Source organism: Acipenser ruthenus, chromosome 51 (genome assembly GCF_902713425.1).
Source record: "Acipenser ruthenus chromosome 51, fAciRut3.2 maternal haplotype, whole genome shotgun sequence".
In the NCBI taxonomy this organism is placed as follows: domain Eukaryota; kingdom Metazoa; phylum Chordata; class Actinopteri; order Acipenseriformes; family Acipenseridae; genus Acipenser; species Acipenser ruthenus.
The window spans coordinates 2925870-2945663 of record NC_081239.1 but is presented as its reverse complement, the minus strand read 5'-3'; the positions used below and the strand labels follow the sequence as shown (position 1 = coordinate 2945663).

The 19794-nt window shown below is 42.8% G+C and overlaps 3 protein-coding genes across 4 annotated transcripts in view; 2 read left to right on the top strand and 1 right to left on the bottom strand.

Moving 5' to 3' along the window:
* Nucleotides 1-344: 344 nt before the first annotated feature.
* LOC131722707 (type 2 DNA topoisomerase 6 subunit B-like) lies at nt 345-6043 on the bottom strand. Its single transcript, XM_059015706.1, has 8 exons — nt 5936-6043; nt 4090-4231; nt 3622-3675; nt 3415-3518; nt 2158-2241; nt 1911-1966; nt 1287-1355; nt 345-591 (listed from the first exon to the last, which is right to left on the bottom strand). Exons 1-8 carry the CDS (start codon nt 5954-5956, stop codon nt 345-347), a joined length of 777 nt encoding a protein of 258 aa, XP_058871689.1. The 5' UTR covers nt 5957-6043.
* A 976-nt stretch (nt 6044-7019) lies between these two features.
* On the top strand, nt 7020-9797 carry LOC117398499 (mRNA decay activator protein ZFP36). Its single transcript, XM_033997432.3, has 2 exons — nt 7020-7378; nt 8512-9797. Exons 1-2 carry the CDS (start codon nt 7361-7363, stop codon nt 9529-9531), a joined length of 1038 nt encoding a protein of 345 aa, XP_033853323.3. The 5' UTR covers nt 7020-7360; the 3' UTR covers nt 9532-9797.
* Nucleotides 9798-14301: 4504 nt separating this feature from the next.
* The window catches only part of LOC117398500 (TAF6-like RNA polymerase II p300/CBP-associated factor-associated factor 65 kDa subunit 6L), a 31497-nt gene continuing 26004 nt past the window's right edge, over nt 14302-19794 (top strand). The window contains exons 1-5 of one of the 2 annotated variants that reach the window (XM_059015945.1): nt 14302-14417; nt 14568-14670; nt 15044-15211; nt 15528-15614; nt 16265-16415. In XM_059015945.1, coding sequence (XP_058871928.1) covers nt 15065-15211; nt 15528-15614; nt 16265-16415 — 385 coding nt within the window. In that variant the 5' untranslated portion in view covers nt 14302-14417; nt 14568-14670; nt 15044-15064. The remainder of the gene's footprint in view (nt 14418-14567; nt 14671-15043; nt 15212-15527; nt 15615-16264; nt 16416-19794) is intronic. The other variant, XM_059015944.1, reaches the window with a different exon arrangement.

Here is a 19794-nt window from a genome sequence, read left to right as displayed (position 1 = left end):
TGTATACTGTAGGTAACAAGCTCAGGTGTGTCTTATTATTATTATGATTATTATTATTTGTTTATTTAGCAGACGCCTTTATCCAAGGCGACTTACAGAGACTAGGGTGTGTGAACTATGCATCAGCTGCAGAATCACTTACAACAACGTCTCACCCGAAAGACGGAGCACAAGGAGGTTAAGTGACTTGCTCAGGGTCACACAATGAGTCAGTGGCTGAGGTGGGATTTGAACCGGGGACCTCCTGGTTATAAGCCCTTTTCTTTAACCACTGGACCACACAGCCTCCTTGTTAAACTCATAGTACAACCAGGAATGGATCAAACTGCTGTGGAATGGGAGTCTTATTCCCTTCCCTGCAATGCTAGCTCTGCTGTGCTGTGCTGTTGAAAGGATATGTGAAGGCTGGTGATGCTAGCTGGCTTGTTGGGGTGCTGTCTGAGGCAGGGGCACAGGGCTGCTACAGGGAGCATGGTGAGCTCTCCTCCAAGCCCTGACTCCACCACACCCTGGGGCAGCGAGAGAGACACAGCCCTGCCTGAGACCGGGTGCACCCGGCCGCACTGCTCAACCAGCACAGAACCATCATACCTGCGGGGAGCACACAGACAACACCGAGTGGAGAATACTAAAGAGCTTAAAGTAACTGCAGTACTGAATGAAACACATGTTATAGCACACCTGTATTTTAATTTTTAAAAATGAGAACTCCTACTACTTTAGGTTAAAGGAAGCTCTCAGTTTGTATGCCTTATTATTGGGTTATCTGTTTGATCTTCCTGGGTCATTTCACCGCAGCAGTGTCTTCTGGGTCAATGCATATTACTGGCTTGAAAGCATGTCAGTCAATAGGAGAAGCAACTGATTGGTTACTGACAAGAAGGAAGCTAGTGAGGAGGTGGGGCAATTTCACTCTCCAAGTGAAATGATGCAGAAATGAAATAACATGTGCTTCTTATAGAGCTGCACGTGTGACCTATATATGGGTGTGCATGGAAGAGACATTTTGTTAGCTACAATTACTTTAAAGGATGCTTTACAATTGACAATGGGAAATATATTTAAAATATATAGCTGTATAATACATATGGTGAACCTACATTTTAATATATTAAACACATATAAACATATACAGTTTAAACAACAAATGAGAAAGACTCACCCAGACCCCTGACTTGCTAAATATCTTGTATCCATGAATAGATAATCACCTTCCCTTCAAAAATATGCAAATATTTTCTTGACTGTGACACTGGCTTTATTTAAATGAATTAAATTGGACTTACGTTAAATAGTGGGCACTGTCAGTGAGCAAACTCCTGCCCTTTAGTGAGAACCTGCAGCCCTGTTTATCACTGTGGGGAACAATTAGCACTGAGCATTAACTGAAGGTGTTCAATACGTTATCAAGCCAAAGCTGGGGTATATTTTCATAGTGTCTTTAATTAACTCAGATTTTTTATATAATAAAAACACCTGTTAATTGTATAAAACTAGAAACAAACAACTAAGATTATATCCAAGGTCTCTTAAGAAAAAAGTTGTTTGTGTTCATTTTGTAGCATTATTGCGCAATTTTCCCCTTTCAAAAAATAGGAGTGAATTAAAGACTGCAGTAAATGCTTTGAAACAAAGTCCTACTAGCGCTACAAGCTTTCAGCTATGCTGGCCCCAGGTGAAGTATAAACAACATACATACCTGGGCTAGCAGAGTACTATACTGCATTTACATTTACAACAAAAAAGAAAAAAGCATTGTTTGCATTCTCACCGTGTGGACTTGCTGCATAAGCAATGCTACTGTATTTGGATGTACTCTGCATTATTGCTGTTTGCAAGCTGTACCTTAGACCTAATGCACAATATGAATATGAAAAACAATAAAGAGAGAATAAAAAGATCAGGAATACCCATAGATTCGTAAGGAAGGTGCCCCGTTCACCTGAAGCTTGTAATGAATTTTCACCTAAAAGAAAAGCGTGACTGTATGACAATGTGCGGAGAAATTACAGCTAAAGCCCTTTCAATACTCATAGCTACAGTGAAACATACATCACAACACTTAATCAATTCCAGATTGTTAAACACTGAAAAGACACATGAATGATTTTAAATGCTGCAGTTTGGAGGAACTGAACAGAGCCCAGGTTGCCCTACCTGTGTGTGTACCAGGCTGAGGCGCTGTAAGAATCGTTCCAGAGCCAGGCAGTCTGTCTGCAGGGCGCCACTCCTCTCACACACCTGCACAGGCAAAGCAACACAGTCACAGAGTTCAGAGACAGTGAGCACAGACACTGAGCAAAAAGGGGGTCGTTCTGAACAACTTATACCCAGCCTGGAAAAGCCACAACTCGGTTTCATGGGTGCTGTAAGGCAGCGGGTTATGTGAGACAGCAGGGAGGGGGTTAAAACCTCCCTGCGAGAGAAACATGTGCGAAATGCACCTTTTTTTAAATAGTTCTTTTGTTTAGTTTAATTGTTTTATTATTTAATTATCCCCTGCACCTGGGCAGTAATTGAGAATTGGGACCAGGTGCAGGGTATTTAAGAGGAGCAGGCAGTCTGCTCAAGGCTGCTGAGTAGAAGGAGGCAGAAGAGGTGCTCTGTCTCCGAGGTGCTAGAGCTGTGCTAGAGCTGTGCTGTGTGGTGCCAGGTAAATGGCTTAGCAGTCCTGCAAGTTAGTCACGGAAAATACCTGTTTAGTAAGCGCTCCAACCGGAGTTAGGTTTTGTTTTGACTTTGTGTTTATTTTGTTTGGTGTTTAATTAAAAGTAGCGCAACCGCGCTGAAAACTCAATTTCTCTGTGCTGGGTCGTAATTTAAAGGGGCACGAACCCGTGTGAGGTGCAATCATTTCACAGTGCGTTTTTACAGCACTTGGATATTTGTGGTTATCCAGGGATTACCTCTAAATAAACAGGGAACTGAAATGTTGTAGAAAATGGTTTCTTATCCTGGCGGGTAAAGGTTAATCAGATTTCTTTCAAGTATTTTAGTGTTGTTAAATAACCCCAAAACAGTCTTGAACAGTTTAATGAATATCAAACTTAGATTAATTCATCAACCAACACTTTAATAACTTATGAGTTACTTTGTGACTCGAACCGCATACTTTGCCTAAACTTTTGTCTTTATTTCTTAGGTTTAAATCACAATCTGTTATCTCCAGATATAGGCAGAAATGAGTGTGACATACAGACATATGGATGAACGAACATACAGACACTCCTCTATATCCCCAGAATCCAATATTCTCAATAATTGAAGCTAATACTGTTACTACTGTGTTTTATGACAACTGGTTAAGTGATTTTCCAGATATATGCCAAAATGTGTGACATGTGATACATGTACCCATGATAAAGACAGCACCCAAAACCAAGCAATAAATACTTAGAAAAGAAAATCACATACCATTAACTGCAACTGAAAGTGAAGCTGGCCGTGTGTTTTAATAAAATCTGCAGTTTCTTCTGAATCTTCCACATAAGTTACAGCAGACAGTCGCTCTTGTATCTCTGAAAGCACACAAGACATGCATATAAATCTGGAGGTTGATTTCATTAATTCTCTCATTGCAATGTGGTCCTTACAGGAACTGAGCTTTGCAAATGTATTTACCTTTCTGAACTTCTTCCATTGGCACTCCAAAACTCCACAGGCCAGCGACTGCAACTGGGGTACAATAAAAAGGTCATGTGTATGAGGTGTCATTTCACTACTGGAAAACCTGCACCATTTCAGGTCAAATGCATATTAGAAACAAACTTACATAGTGGAATACATTTTAAAACTACAAAAAATGCTGCTTTTATGTCCTGCGTTATTCTCCTTAGAAAGGTTTCCCATACTATAAGCAAAGTGTAATAAAGAACAGTGACAGCATGGTAAAGCAAGGGTAAAACACAGATAGGTATAGTAAAGCATACTAAAAAACATGGCATACAAGTAAACTAAGAGAAATGCATCGTACAGTATAGCCATAGAAAAAAGTGTTGGGGGGGGAAAACTGCACAATGATATGGGCTCTTCTAGCATGATTCAATCACACTTTCAGTAACTTGTAGGTATGACACCCCCCTAACATACTGTTGACCCTGCAGGTAAAGTCATCTTGGCTGGGTGTAGAGCTCACTGCCTTCACCAATATCAAGAGGCCCCCTTCAATATTGCATGGCCGTCTGCGTCTTTCATTATCACTCCTGATCTGAACTATCAAGTACTTCAAAACCTGAGGGGGAAGGATTCAAAATGTAAGGCTGACAGCAGTGATTATTTTGTGGGTCGGAAAGCTTTAAGAGTGTTCTCAACAGAACCACATCAGAAACCAATTACTACCCTTTTTCCAATGACACAATCGGGATGGGAGCCCTCACTCTGCAATGGATTTCCATTTCTATTGGAAAACTCCAAATTTGAAATTACAGCTTGACTGGACACAGGGTTCAAATTCTCATCCCGATGGATATGCTCAAGCACTACCAGAAGAACATTCTAAACATAAATTTATTTATTTTTGTTGTCAGTGAAATAACTGCAACAGCAATTGTAACAACACTACAAACCAGAGTTAGGAATGCCATTGCCATCAAGGGAATACAGCTATTAAATTATTTCATCCCCACTTCTCAGAGTCTGGTGAAAGTCTTTGAATTGAGCCAAAGCTTATTGTCCAAAGTTGTCAGAGTTAGCTTGAGTGTCAAAGCTGGTGCTTTGGAACAGGAAAATAAAGTGAATGGCTTTCAAGTAGGATCATTCATACCCTGTGTATATGACACTCATTTCTGGTTTGGACTGATGAGGAGGAGTCACTCAACATGCATACAAATTCTGAGATGGGTACACCTTTATCATGTTCTGACAAACTAATAAAAAAAAAATGTGTCGCTGAAAATCTGTTATTCTTCAGTTAACACATTCAACTTTGCACACATTTTTTCTGATTTTTTAAAGGTGGGTAATTTAGAGATTTTCAAGGTCAAAGGTAAAGGTAATTCACTTTAAATGTCAGTGGGTCTGCTCAAAACCAAACACCTGGACCACCTCTAACTTCTGAACCGCTGGTTCAATCAAATTGCAATTTAAAATGTGGTGTTTTCCAATAAAAACAAAACAAAACAGGTAACAAGTTTCATTAAAATCTGAGAGGGTGTGGTGTTGAAGGTTTCTTGACTTGTCATGGACTGACTGACCCTCCAGGTCAAGAACAATGCTTATAGAAAGTAGACTTTGGACACTTAGCCTAATTTTCAGATTAAGAACACTAATATTCAATAAAACACTAGATCTAAATACAGTGCTTCTAGAATTCATTAATTGAGCAGTTCCGGAATAATAATGTAGAATTTACCATTTTAAAGCCCTTTTTTTTGCAGAAATTTGGCATTAGTGTGTGTTTTCCAAATATTAATATTCTAAAATGTATCAAAATAAAAAGGGGACACAATGTAACATTTGGATAAAAGATTTGTGATTGAATTAGTGAAACATATCAAGAAAAAGTCCTGTGACATAATTACTAAAAGGGTTCTAAAGACACTTAGCAAATTTTATTGTCTTTGTTTGTATGAAAAGACCCCCACATTCACAAACACCAGCACTTTAGCAGACCCAATATACTCATAACAGTCTAGACAGACAGATTAGTAAGGGTAGAAGGGTCATGTTTATCTTGGCCTGTCTCACGACCCCTGCTCAAAATCATCTTAGATACATGAATGTTTATAATTACAACCAAATCAGAATTCTTAATTTACATAATATAGGTCCCCCCAAAACGGCAACTACTACTGCAATAATAATAATAATAATAATAATAATAATAATAATAATAATAATAACGGGGTTTCACAATATGTAAAGTAGCATACTAAACTGCTTTAAACAATTATATGAATAGTGTTCAGGTTACGTGTATGTTATTTGTTGAATTTACCTGGAAGACTGCTCTCTGCATTGTCTGTGGGGAAAAAAGACACAAAATATTTATGAGAAAAACAAACAGGAAGCTCAGGAATAAACAACTTGAACAGCAGTGCCAGCCGTTACCATGGAGAAAGACCACCGGCATCAGCGCGCGCAGGTGGCCGTTATATTGCATGCAAGAGAATATCACGGTTTTAAAATCCTATTAAAAAATATAACAAACTTTATTGGATTTATGTGTTAGTTAAGTCAACAGTACATTTGAACCAAGAAGTATTAACAGTTTAGTAACGACTGTAAATCGAAAACCTGTGCTGTGCTGTTGTATTCAGTGTTTATTTTATATTATCTATATTTATTTATGTATTTATTTATTTTAAATGTGGGCTTCTTCCTGTGTACGCTTTTTTCAGTTTGCTGGTTATTATTACGGTGACGTGTCTTTAGTTGTTATTTCCATAACAGTAGTGAAAATACTCACTAGTTTTATTTATATTATTTGTTATTCATAAATACATTAAACAAATTAACAGTTTGATGTTTTGTTGTTGAATAAATGATTAAATAAAATATTGCAAAATATCCATAACTAACTTCCAAACCCTTTCCAGAGTGCTGCACTTTATGCTATATTTTAATCAATTAATTGCATGAATTATGTTTTTAGCAAGGGTACAAACACGGGGGACGCTGCTGCACTGTCGAGACCAGAAAACACATTGCACGAACTAAAACCAAATAATGTGACACTTGCATAGTTGGGATTTGTTTTTTATAAGGAAAAACAACTTTAATCAGATATTCACATCAATAAACTTCAACATGGATGAATACACAAGCTGGCGTATTCAGGCGAGAGAGCAATCTGTTTATCTACCGGCCGTTTGTTGCTGATTGAAGTCTATTTACAGGTGTGAGAAACTACATGTTTCTGGTTTGTGTATTGGATTCCTTTGAAGACTAATTTCACTCACCTGCAGGGTGTTACACTTAGGCGAGCCCGCCCATTCCTTGTTCTGATTGGCCATATTGAACATAAGCTCCTCCCCACTACGTTTTAAAAGTTGTTATTGGCCGGCTAAAATTTCGCGGGCTGAGAGATGTGCTGACGGTTAACATTTAAGGTGGAAATGCTACAGCGCGCCAATTTTTGTCAATAATAACAGAGTGGTCTGTGATTTAAATAAATAAATACATAAATAAATAAATAAATATCGGGACTACCAGCCATTCCGAAGATAAGAATTGTTTAAACTTTTTTTTTCCCTCCATTAAACAATATCAGAACAATTCGATCTATAAAAGAGGGAGATTGTGCCGCCTTAACAGGTTTTGAAATTGTTTTCATTGGGTCTCGCAGAGAGCGTCACAGTTTCAAAACAGCAGCGGGACTGACCAAGCAGGAATTCTGCACTGAGATAACAACGCAGAGAAAATGTTGCACGGCGGGCAGGTGAGTCTTGTCAGAGGTATTTTAATACAAGTAAGCGCTTATAATAACGCTTCGTGTGGGCTTATTCTACATATATTTGGAATGAGCAATTCTGAAATATATTTTGCATGATTTGCTTTAGGTGCCACATACGTTTTCTCCTGGATTTAAGGTGGTTGACTGCTGTGACATATACTGATTTTAATTTTAAATTGGACTGAGATGTGAAGCCTTGTATTGGACTAAATAATTAATCACAGGCTTTAAGTCATCAAAGGTCTCTTAGTCATCTATCGATCATTTTAAATTCACATTGAGCGCGCATTTTATATAAACACGTGTTTGTGAAGATTGTTTCAAATTGCACTGCGAATTGAATGCGCAGTATAAATTATATTTTTGTATATGAAACTGCATTACATTGAACATAACACAATAACAAGTAAGGTAACTAACATGCTCGTTCGTGTTTTTGGATGAAACAATATAATGATATTTAAATATTGGCCATTTAAAGTCTTTCCAAGACGGGACTCAATAATCAATTTCCTTAGATAGGCTTAAACTAGCCGCGGTACAAACCCCACTCAATTTGGTCACTGAGTTCTCGGTGAGGAGCTGCTGTGTGATCACGTGTCTATCTATCTAGGCGATCTCCTCTCGAATGAGTATCCAGACTTGGCTGATCTGGGCACTCCTCCAAGTCTACTGGTTTGCCTTATGCATTTCCATCGTGACGTGAATTGTTTTTTTATTGCAGTAAAATATTTCTAAGCTTGTTTAAGGCTGTACAAAGATGTCTTCAGCTTTTACTGTAAACTCCAATGTAGTTCCTTGGGGTTTAAAAGGGTATCTTGATTACAATCCTGTTTGTTTACATTCCTCACAGCACAGCTACACCAGTATACCAGAGTATGTAATTGAAACCGGCTTTTTTTCATCTAATTGGTAACTGATAATTTTAAATACACACTTTCACACCCAAGCAGTCGTCTAAATGCTTCTTGCTGGACAAGAAGCAAAACTAAAAGGCAATTGCAGCACCTTGTAACTGTCTGCTTCATTGATCAGTAGTGAATTGGATGAAAATGTTCAAACATGAATGTAGTGCTTCAGAAAATGAGCCCTTTCTGTTTCTCTGTCTCTCTCTCCAGTCCAACGAGGCCCTCCTGCTCTTCCCATACCCCGAGGATGAGGAGTCTCTGCTCTTCAGTGCCTCGTCCCTGTGGGGGGAAGGGGGACCTCTATCCGAGGCGCTGATGCCCCTGGTCGAGCTTCCTTCCTCTGGGGGCTCCCCCCAGCCCCTGGTGCCCTGGCCCTGCTACCTGCGCTATAAGACTGAGCTGTGCACTCGCTACACGGAGACTGGCACCTGTAAGTACGCAGACAAATGCCAGTTCGCCCACGGACTTCAGGAGCTCCGCGCACCCTCCCGCCACCCCAAATACAAGACGGAGCCGTGTCGTGCCTTCCACACGGCTGGCTTCTGCCAGTACGGTCCCCGCTGCCTCTTCATCCACAGCCCAGAGGAGCAGCGGCGGGCGGAGGAGCGGAGGCAGCCCCACAGCAAGTACAAGACCGAGCCCTGCCGATCCTACCGCTCCTCCGGCTTCTGCTCCTTCGGGAGCCGCTGCAACTTCGTCCACGAGGAGGAGGAGGAGGAGGAGGAAGGGTGGCCGGGGGCCGTGCCCCGATCCAGCTTCTCCTCCTCTCCAGGCCAGGGCAGGCCCACTCACCAGCAGTGGAAGCAGCAGCGTTCAGTGCCTTGCCGCACTTTCCTAGCCTTCGGTTTCTGCCTTTACGGAGCGCGGTGCCGCTACAAGCACAGTGTAGTGAAGAGCCAGCCTGAGCCGGCCTCCAACACCAGGCCCGCTTCTCCTTCTCTGCCACCTTCCATCTTCAGCCTAGGACTTTCCTACCTGGCCCTGCCCAGCGGGAGAGCCCCCTCTCCAGCCTCGGACGGGCTGCCCTGCTCCTCTTCGTGTTCCTCTGTCACGCCGGATTACCATGGCGACAGCCCCTCGCCGGTGCCGCCCGAGCCGCTGGCTAACAACGCGTTCACCTTCACCAGCCAGCACATCACTGACCTGCTGCTGCCCCTGGCCTGGAGACTGCAGGACCTGGAGAACAGGCAGCGGGGGCTTTCCCCAGAGCCAGGCTCCCTTGAGCTGTGAGCACAAACTCCAGCACCCTGCTCGCAAACTGGGCCAGGCTTTACTTCAGGGTAATCAACAGAAGCATTGGTGGCTTCCAACTGTCTTCCTCAAATGCTGGGTCTCGAACCAGTTCAGTTTCATGAATTTTACACCCCCACTATTTCAAACATTGAACATTTTGTTAATGATATCTCTTTAAACCAAGCATAGCAGCGTGTCTCTGTTTCAATCAGCAGGAATGTGTGGGTGGGGTTTGGTTTTTTTTTTTTTTTTTTTTTTTTAAATCCTATTGCACAAAACAAATTAATCACAGATTATGGCAGTTTTGAATTACGACTTGGAATCAGGTTGGACTGTTCAGACGAACACTAAGAGTAACATACGCTGTAACAATTAATGTTTTCTTTTGGCATGTAAATTATTTTTTTTTAAATAGGTTAAATGTACATTTATCTTTTTACATATGAAGTCCGGGAACCTATAGGTTGTGTATATAAGTGGGTGGAGCTTGTAGTTGTGACGCCCTTGTGTCGTGATCGTGGTTAAGCGTGGCTGGGTTGGCGCCTGTGCCAGGGCTCGTCGGGTGGGTTTCTGCAGTGACTGACAGCGGTACACGTATAGGGTCTGATCTGTTAGATTTTGCTACTGAATCTCGTAGAGTTTGCAGATAATCAGAATTACAAATTGTGTCTTTCATTTACCGTGAATTGGGTTTTTAGATTATTTGAATTATGTAACTTGAAGCCTACATGTGATCAGACTGATAGAAATGACTCTAGAAGTGCAGGCCTCCAGGTACACTTGGAGACTGAACCCAATTTTAAACAGGGCTGGGTCTCCTGTGGATTGGGTTGTGTGATGGGGAAAGTGATGTGTGTGTGTATATTGTATAGGTAATTTTATGACAGATGGTTTTAATCAAAGGATAAATGTTTATTTATGGAATCTTTGACTTTAATTTAATTTAACCCTGTTTTGTTAATGTTTGTTTATTTAAGGTTAACACTGTTCACGTTGTAAGTGTTTTTTAAACTGCTGCCTTGTACAGAAATGTACATTTTAATAAAACTCAAATTGAAATGTGTGTTTCTGTTTTTGTTTGTGTGGTGGATTTTTTTTTTTTGGGGGGGGGTTCCCTCCCTCCCTCCCTCCCTCCCTCATCTACATCCTCCATGCTTGTTTTTATATGCCTGGCTCACAATTCAGTTAACAGAAATAGCAGCAGAGAACTTTCCCTTCACAGCATGTATTTAAAGAACTTTGCATGTTTTTAAATGGACTAACATACTAGCGAAACAGTTGTGGGTGGTATTTAATTTTTTTTTTTTTTCCTTTTACAACTGTCAGTCCTGTTACATTTGCTCCCAGGGCGTGTAGAATGTTTAAATGTTTTAAATATTTAACTTCAGTATGTAGTTGGTATTTACTGTAGTGTTTAGAAAGCAAGTGTTGGAGAATTTCTTATTCGATACTTCAGTCTCATTCTGTATTCAGTTACAGGAAGTGCTGTACACTAACATTGCAGTTGTTTATCACTTCCAATGTGATGTGTAAATCCTAATTCAGTGTGGGGTTCCATAGTGGGGCTGTGCAACTCCAACCCTGGAGGGCAGCGCTACACTACACTCTGTGTGGGTATAATGACCTGGGTTAGGTCCCTGGGGGGCAGCGCTACACCACACTCTGTGGGTATAATGACCTGGGTTAGGACCCTGGAGGGCAGCGCTACACCACACTCTGTGGGTATAATGACCTGGGTTAGGACTCTGGGGGGCAGCGCTACACCACACTCTGTGGGTATAATGACCTGGGTTAGGTCCCTGGGGGGCAGCGCTACACCACACTCTGTGGGTATAATGACCTGGGTTAGGTCCCTGGGGGGCAGCGCTACACCACACTCTGTGGGTATAATGACCTGGGTTAGGACTCTGGAGGGCAGCGCTACACCACACTCTGTGGGTATAATGACCTGCGTTAGGACCCTGGAGGGCAGCGCAGCGCTACACTACACTCTGCGGGTATAATGACCTGGGTTAGGTCCCTGGGGGGCAGCACTACACTACACTCTGCGGGTATAATGACCTGGGTTAGGACCCTGGAGGGCAGCGCTACATCACACTCTGCGGGTATAATGACCTGCGTTAGGACCCTGGAGGGCAGCACCACACCACACTCTGCACATACATAGATATATGGGGAAATTAGACTATGTCAGTAAATGTTAAACTTCCATCTGAAATAGCCCCTACACCTCGTTCCTTACAGTAAAGAAAATTTTGGAAAGCGTCAGAGTGGAGAGCATTTTTACTTTTTATTCAATACCCTTGCTTTCATAGTTTCTAACCAGGAGGTCCCCGGTTCAAGAGTCGGAGCCATGAAGCTAAACGAGCGTTCTCCAAGTGTGGTGCGCTTTTGCTTGGGGATAACAAGCAGGCCAGAGTTGGAGGACCTCAGCTTGCAGGCAGGGACATAGCGGGTCAGCAGGTTGAGGAGATACTCAGGACCTGTGTGATGAAGGGCATTGAAGGTGAGCAGGAGAGTTTTGAAAGTATTCCAGAACTTTACAGGTAGCCAGTGCAGTTGGGCAAGACGGTCGTTCATGGTTTTTAAATCTGGTACAGTAATCCTAGTGGCGGCATTCTGAACTAGCTGCAGTCGGTTGATGGTGCATGCCGGGAGACCACCATATAGAGAGTTGCAGTAGTCGAGTCGAGAGGAGACAAATGCATGACAAAGTATCTCCACATCTGTGAGGGAGAGGTAGGGACGGACTTTGGAGATGTTTCGAAGATGGTAGAAGGAAGATTTGGCCACAGAGGAGATGTGGGCATCAAAGGAGAGCTTGCTGTCCAGAAGTACACCAAGGCTTCGTACAGTGGGGGAAGGCAGCAGCAGACAGTTTCCGAGGTTCAGGGCAGCTACATTGAGATTCTTAAGTTGAGTTTTAGATCCTACTAGGAGTTCAGGTTTGCTAGTGTTGAGCTGAAGACAATTGGCACACATCCAGGCCTCGGTGTCTTGAATGCAAGAGAGCCGGGCCATGGAAGAGGGGCTTCCAGGGTCGAGTTTTAAGTAGAGCTGGGTGTCGTCAGCATAGGCGTGAAACATGAGGCTGTGTTGGCGGATGTCATTGGTTCCTCCTTTATGCCATTCATTTGTTATTAAAAGATAAAATGACAGACAGTACAATTGTGTCAGTAAAGCATGCTCATAAAAAATGTGTTAAAACATGGAAATGCTCTGAAAATGATTCTTTCACTATACACCTGCTTTTAGACCTGTCAGACAGTTGCAGCGCTTGGGATCCAGCATGGTGCATGTCTGCATTTCATTATGAAGGGAACAACAGAGTGCTTCTTCATTTATGTAGAATGTCCCTCATCAGATCTGCACTGCATGTCTTATTATTAATAGTCTACCTTGGAATGTAGAAAGGTGCATGTGTAAGGCATTTGCAAATATCTTAAGAGCATTCAATAGGATACTTCTTTTGGATCCAACTATCACAGGTCATAAAACCATGCCCCTGGGAAGTGGTTTTAACAATGGTATGTCTGTCATTCATCGACTAGCTGTGGAACATGCTTCCAATCTTAATAAATACGACGGGTGAATATTTTGCCCTCTTTGTTGTTAATCACACTTTGTATCATTCTGTGAACTACACTAGAGCCACCCAGAGAATCAGCCATCCAGGTCAGTTAGAGAATGGGAGATGTGTTGACATGATGTCCTTGGTCAAGGTCAACCTTGACTGTCAATGCAATCCCAGCAGCCATGCTGCACATGTCTCTTCAGACATGTAACAATGTTGACCTGTACGTGTGCTGCAGCTGGTGATCGTGAACTTGCTATGGGGTGTGAAGGATTTTTATATGAGGTAGAAGGTGGTGCGGAGGTGTTTGCAGGTAACCCACAAACACTTAATAAGAAGAGCATTAAAGTACAGGTAGGACTTAAAGTACTACTGTAAAATGCTATGACATACAGTATTAATATAAAGTACTAAAATATACTATCGTACTGCTATGATGTACTATTGTACACTATAAAGTAATACAGTATTACTATTATTATTTGTTTATTTAGCAGACGCCTTTATCCAAGGCGACTTACAGAGACTAGGGTGTGTGAACTGTGCATCAGCTGCAGAGTCACTTACAACTACGTCTCACCTGAAAGACGGAGCACAAGGAGGTTAAGTGACTTGTTCAGGGTCACACAGCTGAGTCAGTGGCTGAGGTGGGATTTGAACCAGGGACCTCCTGGTTACAAGCCTGTTTCTTTAACCACTGGACCACACAGTACTACAGTACAAATATGATGGACTATGCTTTTTGGTAAGGGAGCAAAGGAGCATCCGCCAGAGAAATGAAACAAAAACAAACAACATATGGTACAAAATGTATTTAGATAAAAACAAGCATCCATTAAAAGCAATTACATGAAATACCAGCGCAGGCATTTGAAACATGACACGTCACATATCATGACCCCGTTAAATACCCCATTCAGATGGACGCTGTCGTGCAATAGAATCTTAACATTACACATATTATTTTCGAATTAGCGTGACGATGAATGCATTTCTGTTGGTTATTAATGAAAATACAGTTAAGCTTTACTTGTTCATACAACTGCCATACCGCCCACTACCACATACCCTGTGACAACTTCAACTTCCGCTACATGTTTAACCAAGTGACAAGCATGGCCATTAACCAATCACAGCTCAAGAATGAAACCTAAACCACCAATCCTTGCGTACGTATGATGGGCGGGACTACCGAGTCCCGGAAACGTGTGCACTGTAACCCTGTCTACTGTCTTCACCTTTTGGTTTATTATTTAAATATACAAGGACCTGTTTTCACAGCTCTCAATAACAACTCGCTTAACGGAAGGTACAGTTTGTCTTTCTTTTTTTAACGTATCCTCTGATTTCAGTAATTCTTCATTTGTCTGCGGTCCCGGGTTTTTGGCGCACACATTCTGCACTATACGAAGTTCTGTTGTTAGTAATCAAAATTTCACTGATAATGCCTCCCCTTCAGAGTGAAGAAGCAGCTCTGGGGCAGAGCTAATTCTACTGCCAGTGAGAGACTCACAAAACACGCTGCCAACGATTTACCATCAGGGCTGAGGAAAGAGAAGTCTGTATGTTTTTGAAAGTTTAAAGAAAGAGGAAGGGTTGGTTATATTAACCCTTTCATGCATGAAATATTCAAAATAGATGAAAAATCTACTTTTGGATACATAATAAATATATTTTTTATTGACAATTAAAACAAAACAAAAAAAAACTGTTGCTTTTATATGGAAAAACAATGGCCTCCTCATATGAGCCTATCATGCATTTACATTTTCCATATGTCCCCATATAAAGAAGAGAGTATTTTCTTTGTCTGACCCTATATGAGGTCGCCATGAATGAAAGGGTTAAGAATTAGTTTTGTGCAGCAGTGAGGTCAACAGCAGCAGCAGGGGTTTGGATGATGAAGTGTACATGGAGGTCTTTCTCGTCTCCTAGGCTGTGCTGATAGCGGATGGGATGGCGGACAGGGAGGAGAGGAAGTTTGCGGAGGTCCCACGCGACTCTGTGAAGCTGATGGCGGAGAGTGTGGGGGTGGAGCTCAGTGATGACATCGCCGCCATGCTCGCTGAGGACGTGTGTTACCGGCTCAGGGAGGCGGCACAGGTGAGGCAGCGGAGATACGGATTCAAATACAACAGGGTCATTCCAGTAACAAGATCTCTACGCATTCCTACTGAATGAATAAAGTCACACCAAAAGATCTGCCCTTTTCTATTTCCATTAGCAGAATGATCACAATAGTTTACACATAGCTGTCACCGAGAGACCACCCGGTCCTGCCTGATACACCAATTCACAACAATAGTACAGTACGCTAAAACAAGACACAAGCCTAAACGTTTGCACAAATAAAACCAGGCTTTAAAAATCTTGAAATAGCTGGGAATGTGTTGCGATGCTCTTCTCTTCCTGTTGACAGAACAGCTCCCAGTTCATGAGGCACGCTAAGCGACGCAGGCTGACAGTGGAGGATTTCAACAGAGCTCTGCGCTGGAGCAATGTGGAGGTGAGGACCAGACCCCCAGCTCCCCCCCCCCCCAGCTCAGCTCAGCTCAGCTCAGCTCGGGTTCTGGTACGAGGCTCGTACTGTATGGGAGGTCTTGCAGGTGTATCCTCTGGTTCAGTGTGACCCTCTCTCTCCCGCAGGCAGTATATGGGTACAGTTGTCCTTTAGATTGCGAGGTGCAACACATCCCACTCGCTTATCAGCCCCTCGCTTCTCCTGTCTGCTCCAGCCACCTGGTTTAGCCCCTCATGTCTCTGTTTCTGCAGGCAGTGTGTGGGTACGGTTCTCTATAGACTGTGCTGTGTACTAAGTGTCTGTCTCTCCAGGCAGTGTGTGGGTACGGTTCTCTATAGACTGTGCTGTGTACTAAGTGTCTTTCTGTCTCTCTCCAGGCAGTGTGTGGGTACGGTTCTCTATAGACTGTGCTGTGTACTAAGTGTCTGTCTGTCTCTCCAGGCAGTGTGTGGGTACGGTTCTCTATAGACTGTGCTGTGTACTAAGTGTCTGTCTGTCTCTCCAGGCAGTGTGGGGGTACGGTTCTGTAAACACTGTGCTGTGTACTAAGTGTCTTTCTGTCTCTCTCCAGGCAGTGTGTGGGTACGGTTCTCTATAGACTGTGCTGTGTACTAAGTGTCTGTCTGTCTCTCCAGGCAGTGTGTGGGTACGGTTCTCAGGATGCGCTGCCCTTCCGACCCCTCAAGGAGGGTGAGCTGTACTTCGTGGAGGATCGAGAGATCAACCTGGTGGAGCTGGCTCTGGCCACCAACATCCCCAAGGGCTGTGCAGAGACCATGGTGCGAGGTACGCTGCATTATTGGTTATCTTTATATCTGTCTGTCTCTAACTATCTCTATGTGAGCACTTCCTTTGCTTTTTTACAAGCAGAATTGAGAATGTCAGAGTTCAGATGCCCTCCGTTATCCTACTAACCCAATACTCAGAGCAACCAATAACTCTGTGCTTGCTACTAAGAAATGAATCTGTTTGAATCCTGTGTTAGATGTGGTTGGGGTGATTGAGGGGTTAGGCTCAATAATCTGTAGTCTGGACCCGTGGCCAACCTGGCTCTTACGAGAGTGTCTTCCGTGACCGGAATAGTGAATGCCGCCCCTCTGAAGGAGACTTTGCTCTCCCCAGATGAGCCTGGTAACACCCCCCCCCCTCCCCCAGCTCTAACCTGATGTTCCTGGCTCAGGTTTCAGAGAAGGTTGCTGCAGTGCAGCTTCAGTCTCCCCTCAATGATGGCGACCTGTCTGAGAAACTCCATTCCGGTTTTAGTCCCGGCAGCACAGAGGCTTCTTTACTGAAGGCCTGCAGTGACCTCCTTCTTGCTGTAGATCCTGGTTCCTATTCTATCCTTTTACTTTGAGATCTTTTAGATCTTTCAGTGCCTTTGACACTGTGGACTGTGGGGTCCTCTTTGAGTGCTTGGAGCCCGTGTCTGGCACAGCCCTTTCATTGGTTGAGTCCTGTTTCACTCAGCGGCTCCAGTTTGTAACCATGGGTTCTTTCTCGTCCAGCTGTACAGAGGGGTGCTGTGGTGCTGCCCCAGGGCTCCAGTCTGGGTCTCATGCTCTTCTGTCTCTGTATGCTGCCGCTGGGCTCTATTTTTCGTAATTATAATCGGAACTTTCATTTTTATGCAGATGACTACGGTGGCCCAAAAGTGCAAGTCAGTGTCATCTTAAAAAGTGCAGGCGATTATATTGCTCTGAACGCAGGCAGAGACAGCATAGCAGCTGGAGCAGAGGGCTTGCCCTTGAAGGCTGGACAGCTGGAGCAGCGTACTAGATATGAAGCGAAGGCTAGATCACTAAGGGTGCGAGAGCATAATCTGGTTTGTTTCTTTTTTTCTGTCTAAAACTTTTAAATAGAGACTCTAGAGCTGCTGTGTTGGTTCTGTGTTTTTTATATATATATTAATCTCACATATCACACAGAGCTCTTTTTCATTTGCCATTTTTTGAAACTGTCACACAAATTCTGGTGAGACGGTAAATAACTGCAAGGTATATTTTTCATTTCTAGCGAATACGAACATTTGATTTTTGTATCCGAATACATGTCAAAAAATATTTGTTTGATATTTGTACCAGCACTAATGTAAATGAAGATGGGATGGTATGGGATGGTTAGGGCTGTATTGTTTTCACTTTAGAAAAGGGCTTATTTCACAGTCTAAAAATAGTTATATCAAGATATTTCACGACTAAACATAATGGGCTATGTACTAATAATAATTACGTGTTCGTAAATACTGCAAATTCATAGCCTCCGTCCTTCGTAGAATTTTTGCGTGTGATGTACTTCAGCTGTTTTTCGTGAACAACAACCGTAATATCACCGCAAGTTTACGAGCAGCATAAATTAATGCTCGTTATACAGGAGCGATCAGAATTTGCATCTCATTATATTATTATTTTATTTCTTAGCAGACGCCCTTATCCAGGGCGACTTACAATTGCTACAAGATATCACATTATACAGATATCACATTATTTTTACATACAATTACCCATTGAAACAGTTGGGTTTTTACTGGAGCAATCTAGGTAAAGTACCTTGCTCAAGGGTACAACAGCAGTGTCCCTTACCGGGGATTGAACCCACAACCCTCTGGTTAGGAGTCCAGAGCCCTAACCGCTACTCCACACTGCTTATAAATAGATTGGCAAAACCCAAAGTGAAGATTTAGAACTTCTTTCTAAATCAGCAGTGTGGCAGCAGTGTGGAGTAGTGGTTAGGGCTCTGGACTCTTGACCGGAGGGTCGTGGGTTCAATCCCAGGATGGAGCTTGATGACCTTGATGACCGTGATACAACTATGGTACCGGCCAAAAAGAAAACACATTTCCACAAAGACGACATTGACCTGTTAGTCAGTGAAATGGAAAAAAAAAAATCTGGAAATATTATTTAACACTTCACAGGGCCAAAAACATTAAGAAACATGGAAAGAAATAACTAACAAAATGAATTCACTGAGACACCGTAAGCGACAGACACTTGACATTGAAAAAAATGGCATGACCTTAAGAGGATTACAAAAAAGAAAGCAGCAGAAAATAAAAAGCAAACAGGACAAACTGAATGTGATGCGTTAAACACAGCGCAGACCCTGAGCACAGCGAAAACAAACAGGACAAACTGAATGTGATGCGTTAAACACAGCGCAGACCCTGAGCACAGCGAAAACAAACAGGACAAACTGAATGTGATGCGTTAAACACACGCAGACCCTGAGCACAGCGAAAACAAACAGGACAAACTGAATGTGATGCGTTAAACACAGCGCAGACCCTGAGCACAGCGAAAACAAACAGGACAAACTGAATGTGATGCGTTAAACACACGCAGACCCTGAGCACAGCGAAAACAAACAGGACAAACTGAATGTGATGCGTTAAACACACGCAGAGCCTGAGCACAGCGAAAACAAACAGGACAAACTGAATGTGATGCGTTAAACACACGCAGACCCTGAGCACAGAGAAAACAAACAGGACAAACTGAATGTGATGCGTTAAACACACGCAGAGCCTGAGCACAGAGAAAACAAACAGGACAAACTGAATGTGATGAGTTAAACACAGCGCAGAGCCCGAGCACAGCGAAAACAAACAGGACAAACTGAATGTGATGCGTTAAACACACGCAGAGCCTGAGCACAGCGAAAACAAACAGGACAAACTGAATGTGATGCGTTAAACACACGCAGAGCCTGAGCACAGAGAAAACAAACAGGACAAACTGAATGTGATGCGTTAAACACAGCGCAGACCCTGAGCACAGCGAAAACAAACAGGACAAACTGAATGTGATGCGTTAAACACAGCGCTGACCCTGAGCACAGCGAAAACAAACAGGACAAACTGAATGTGATGCGTTAAACACAGCGCAGACCCTGAGCACAGAGAAAACAAACAGGACAAACTGAATGTGATGCGTTAAACACACGCAGGCCCTGAGCACAGAGAAAACAAACAGGACAAACTGAATGTGATGCGTTAAACACACGCAGGCCCTGAGCACAGAGAAAACAAACAGGACAAACTGAATGTGATGCGTTAAACACAGCGCAGACCCTGAGCACAGCGAAAACAAACAGGACAAACTGAATGTGATGCGTTAAACACAGCACAGACCCTGAGCACAGAGAAAACAAACAGGACAAACTGAAT

Coding starts and splice junctions, on each gene's coding strand:
- LOC131722707 (XM_059015706.1), bottom strand. CDS start 5,956: ATGCAGAGAGCAGTCTTCCAG. Junction 2,242..3,414: donor ACTTTCAGTTGCAGTTAATG/GTATGTGATTTT, acceptor TTGCCTGTGCAG/GTGTGTGAGAGGAGTGGCGC. Junction 592..1,286: donor GACAGTGCCCACTATTTAAC/GTAAGTCCAATT, acceptor TGCTCCCCGCAG/GTATGATGGTTCTGTGCTGG.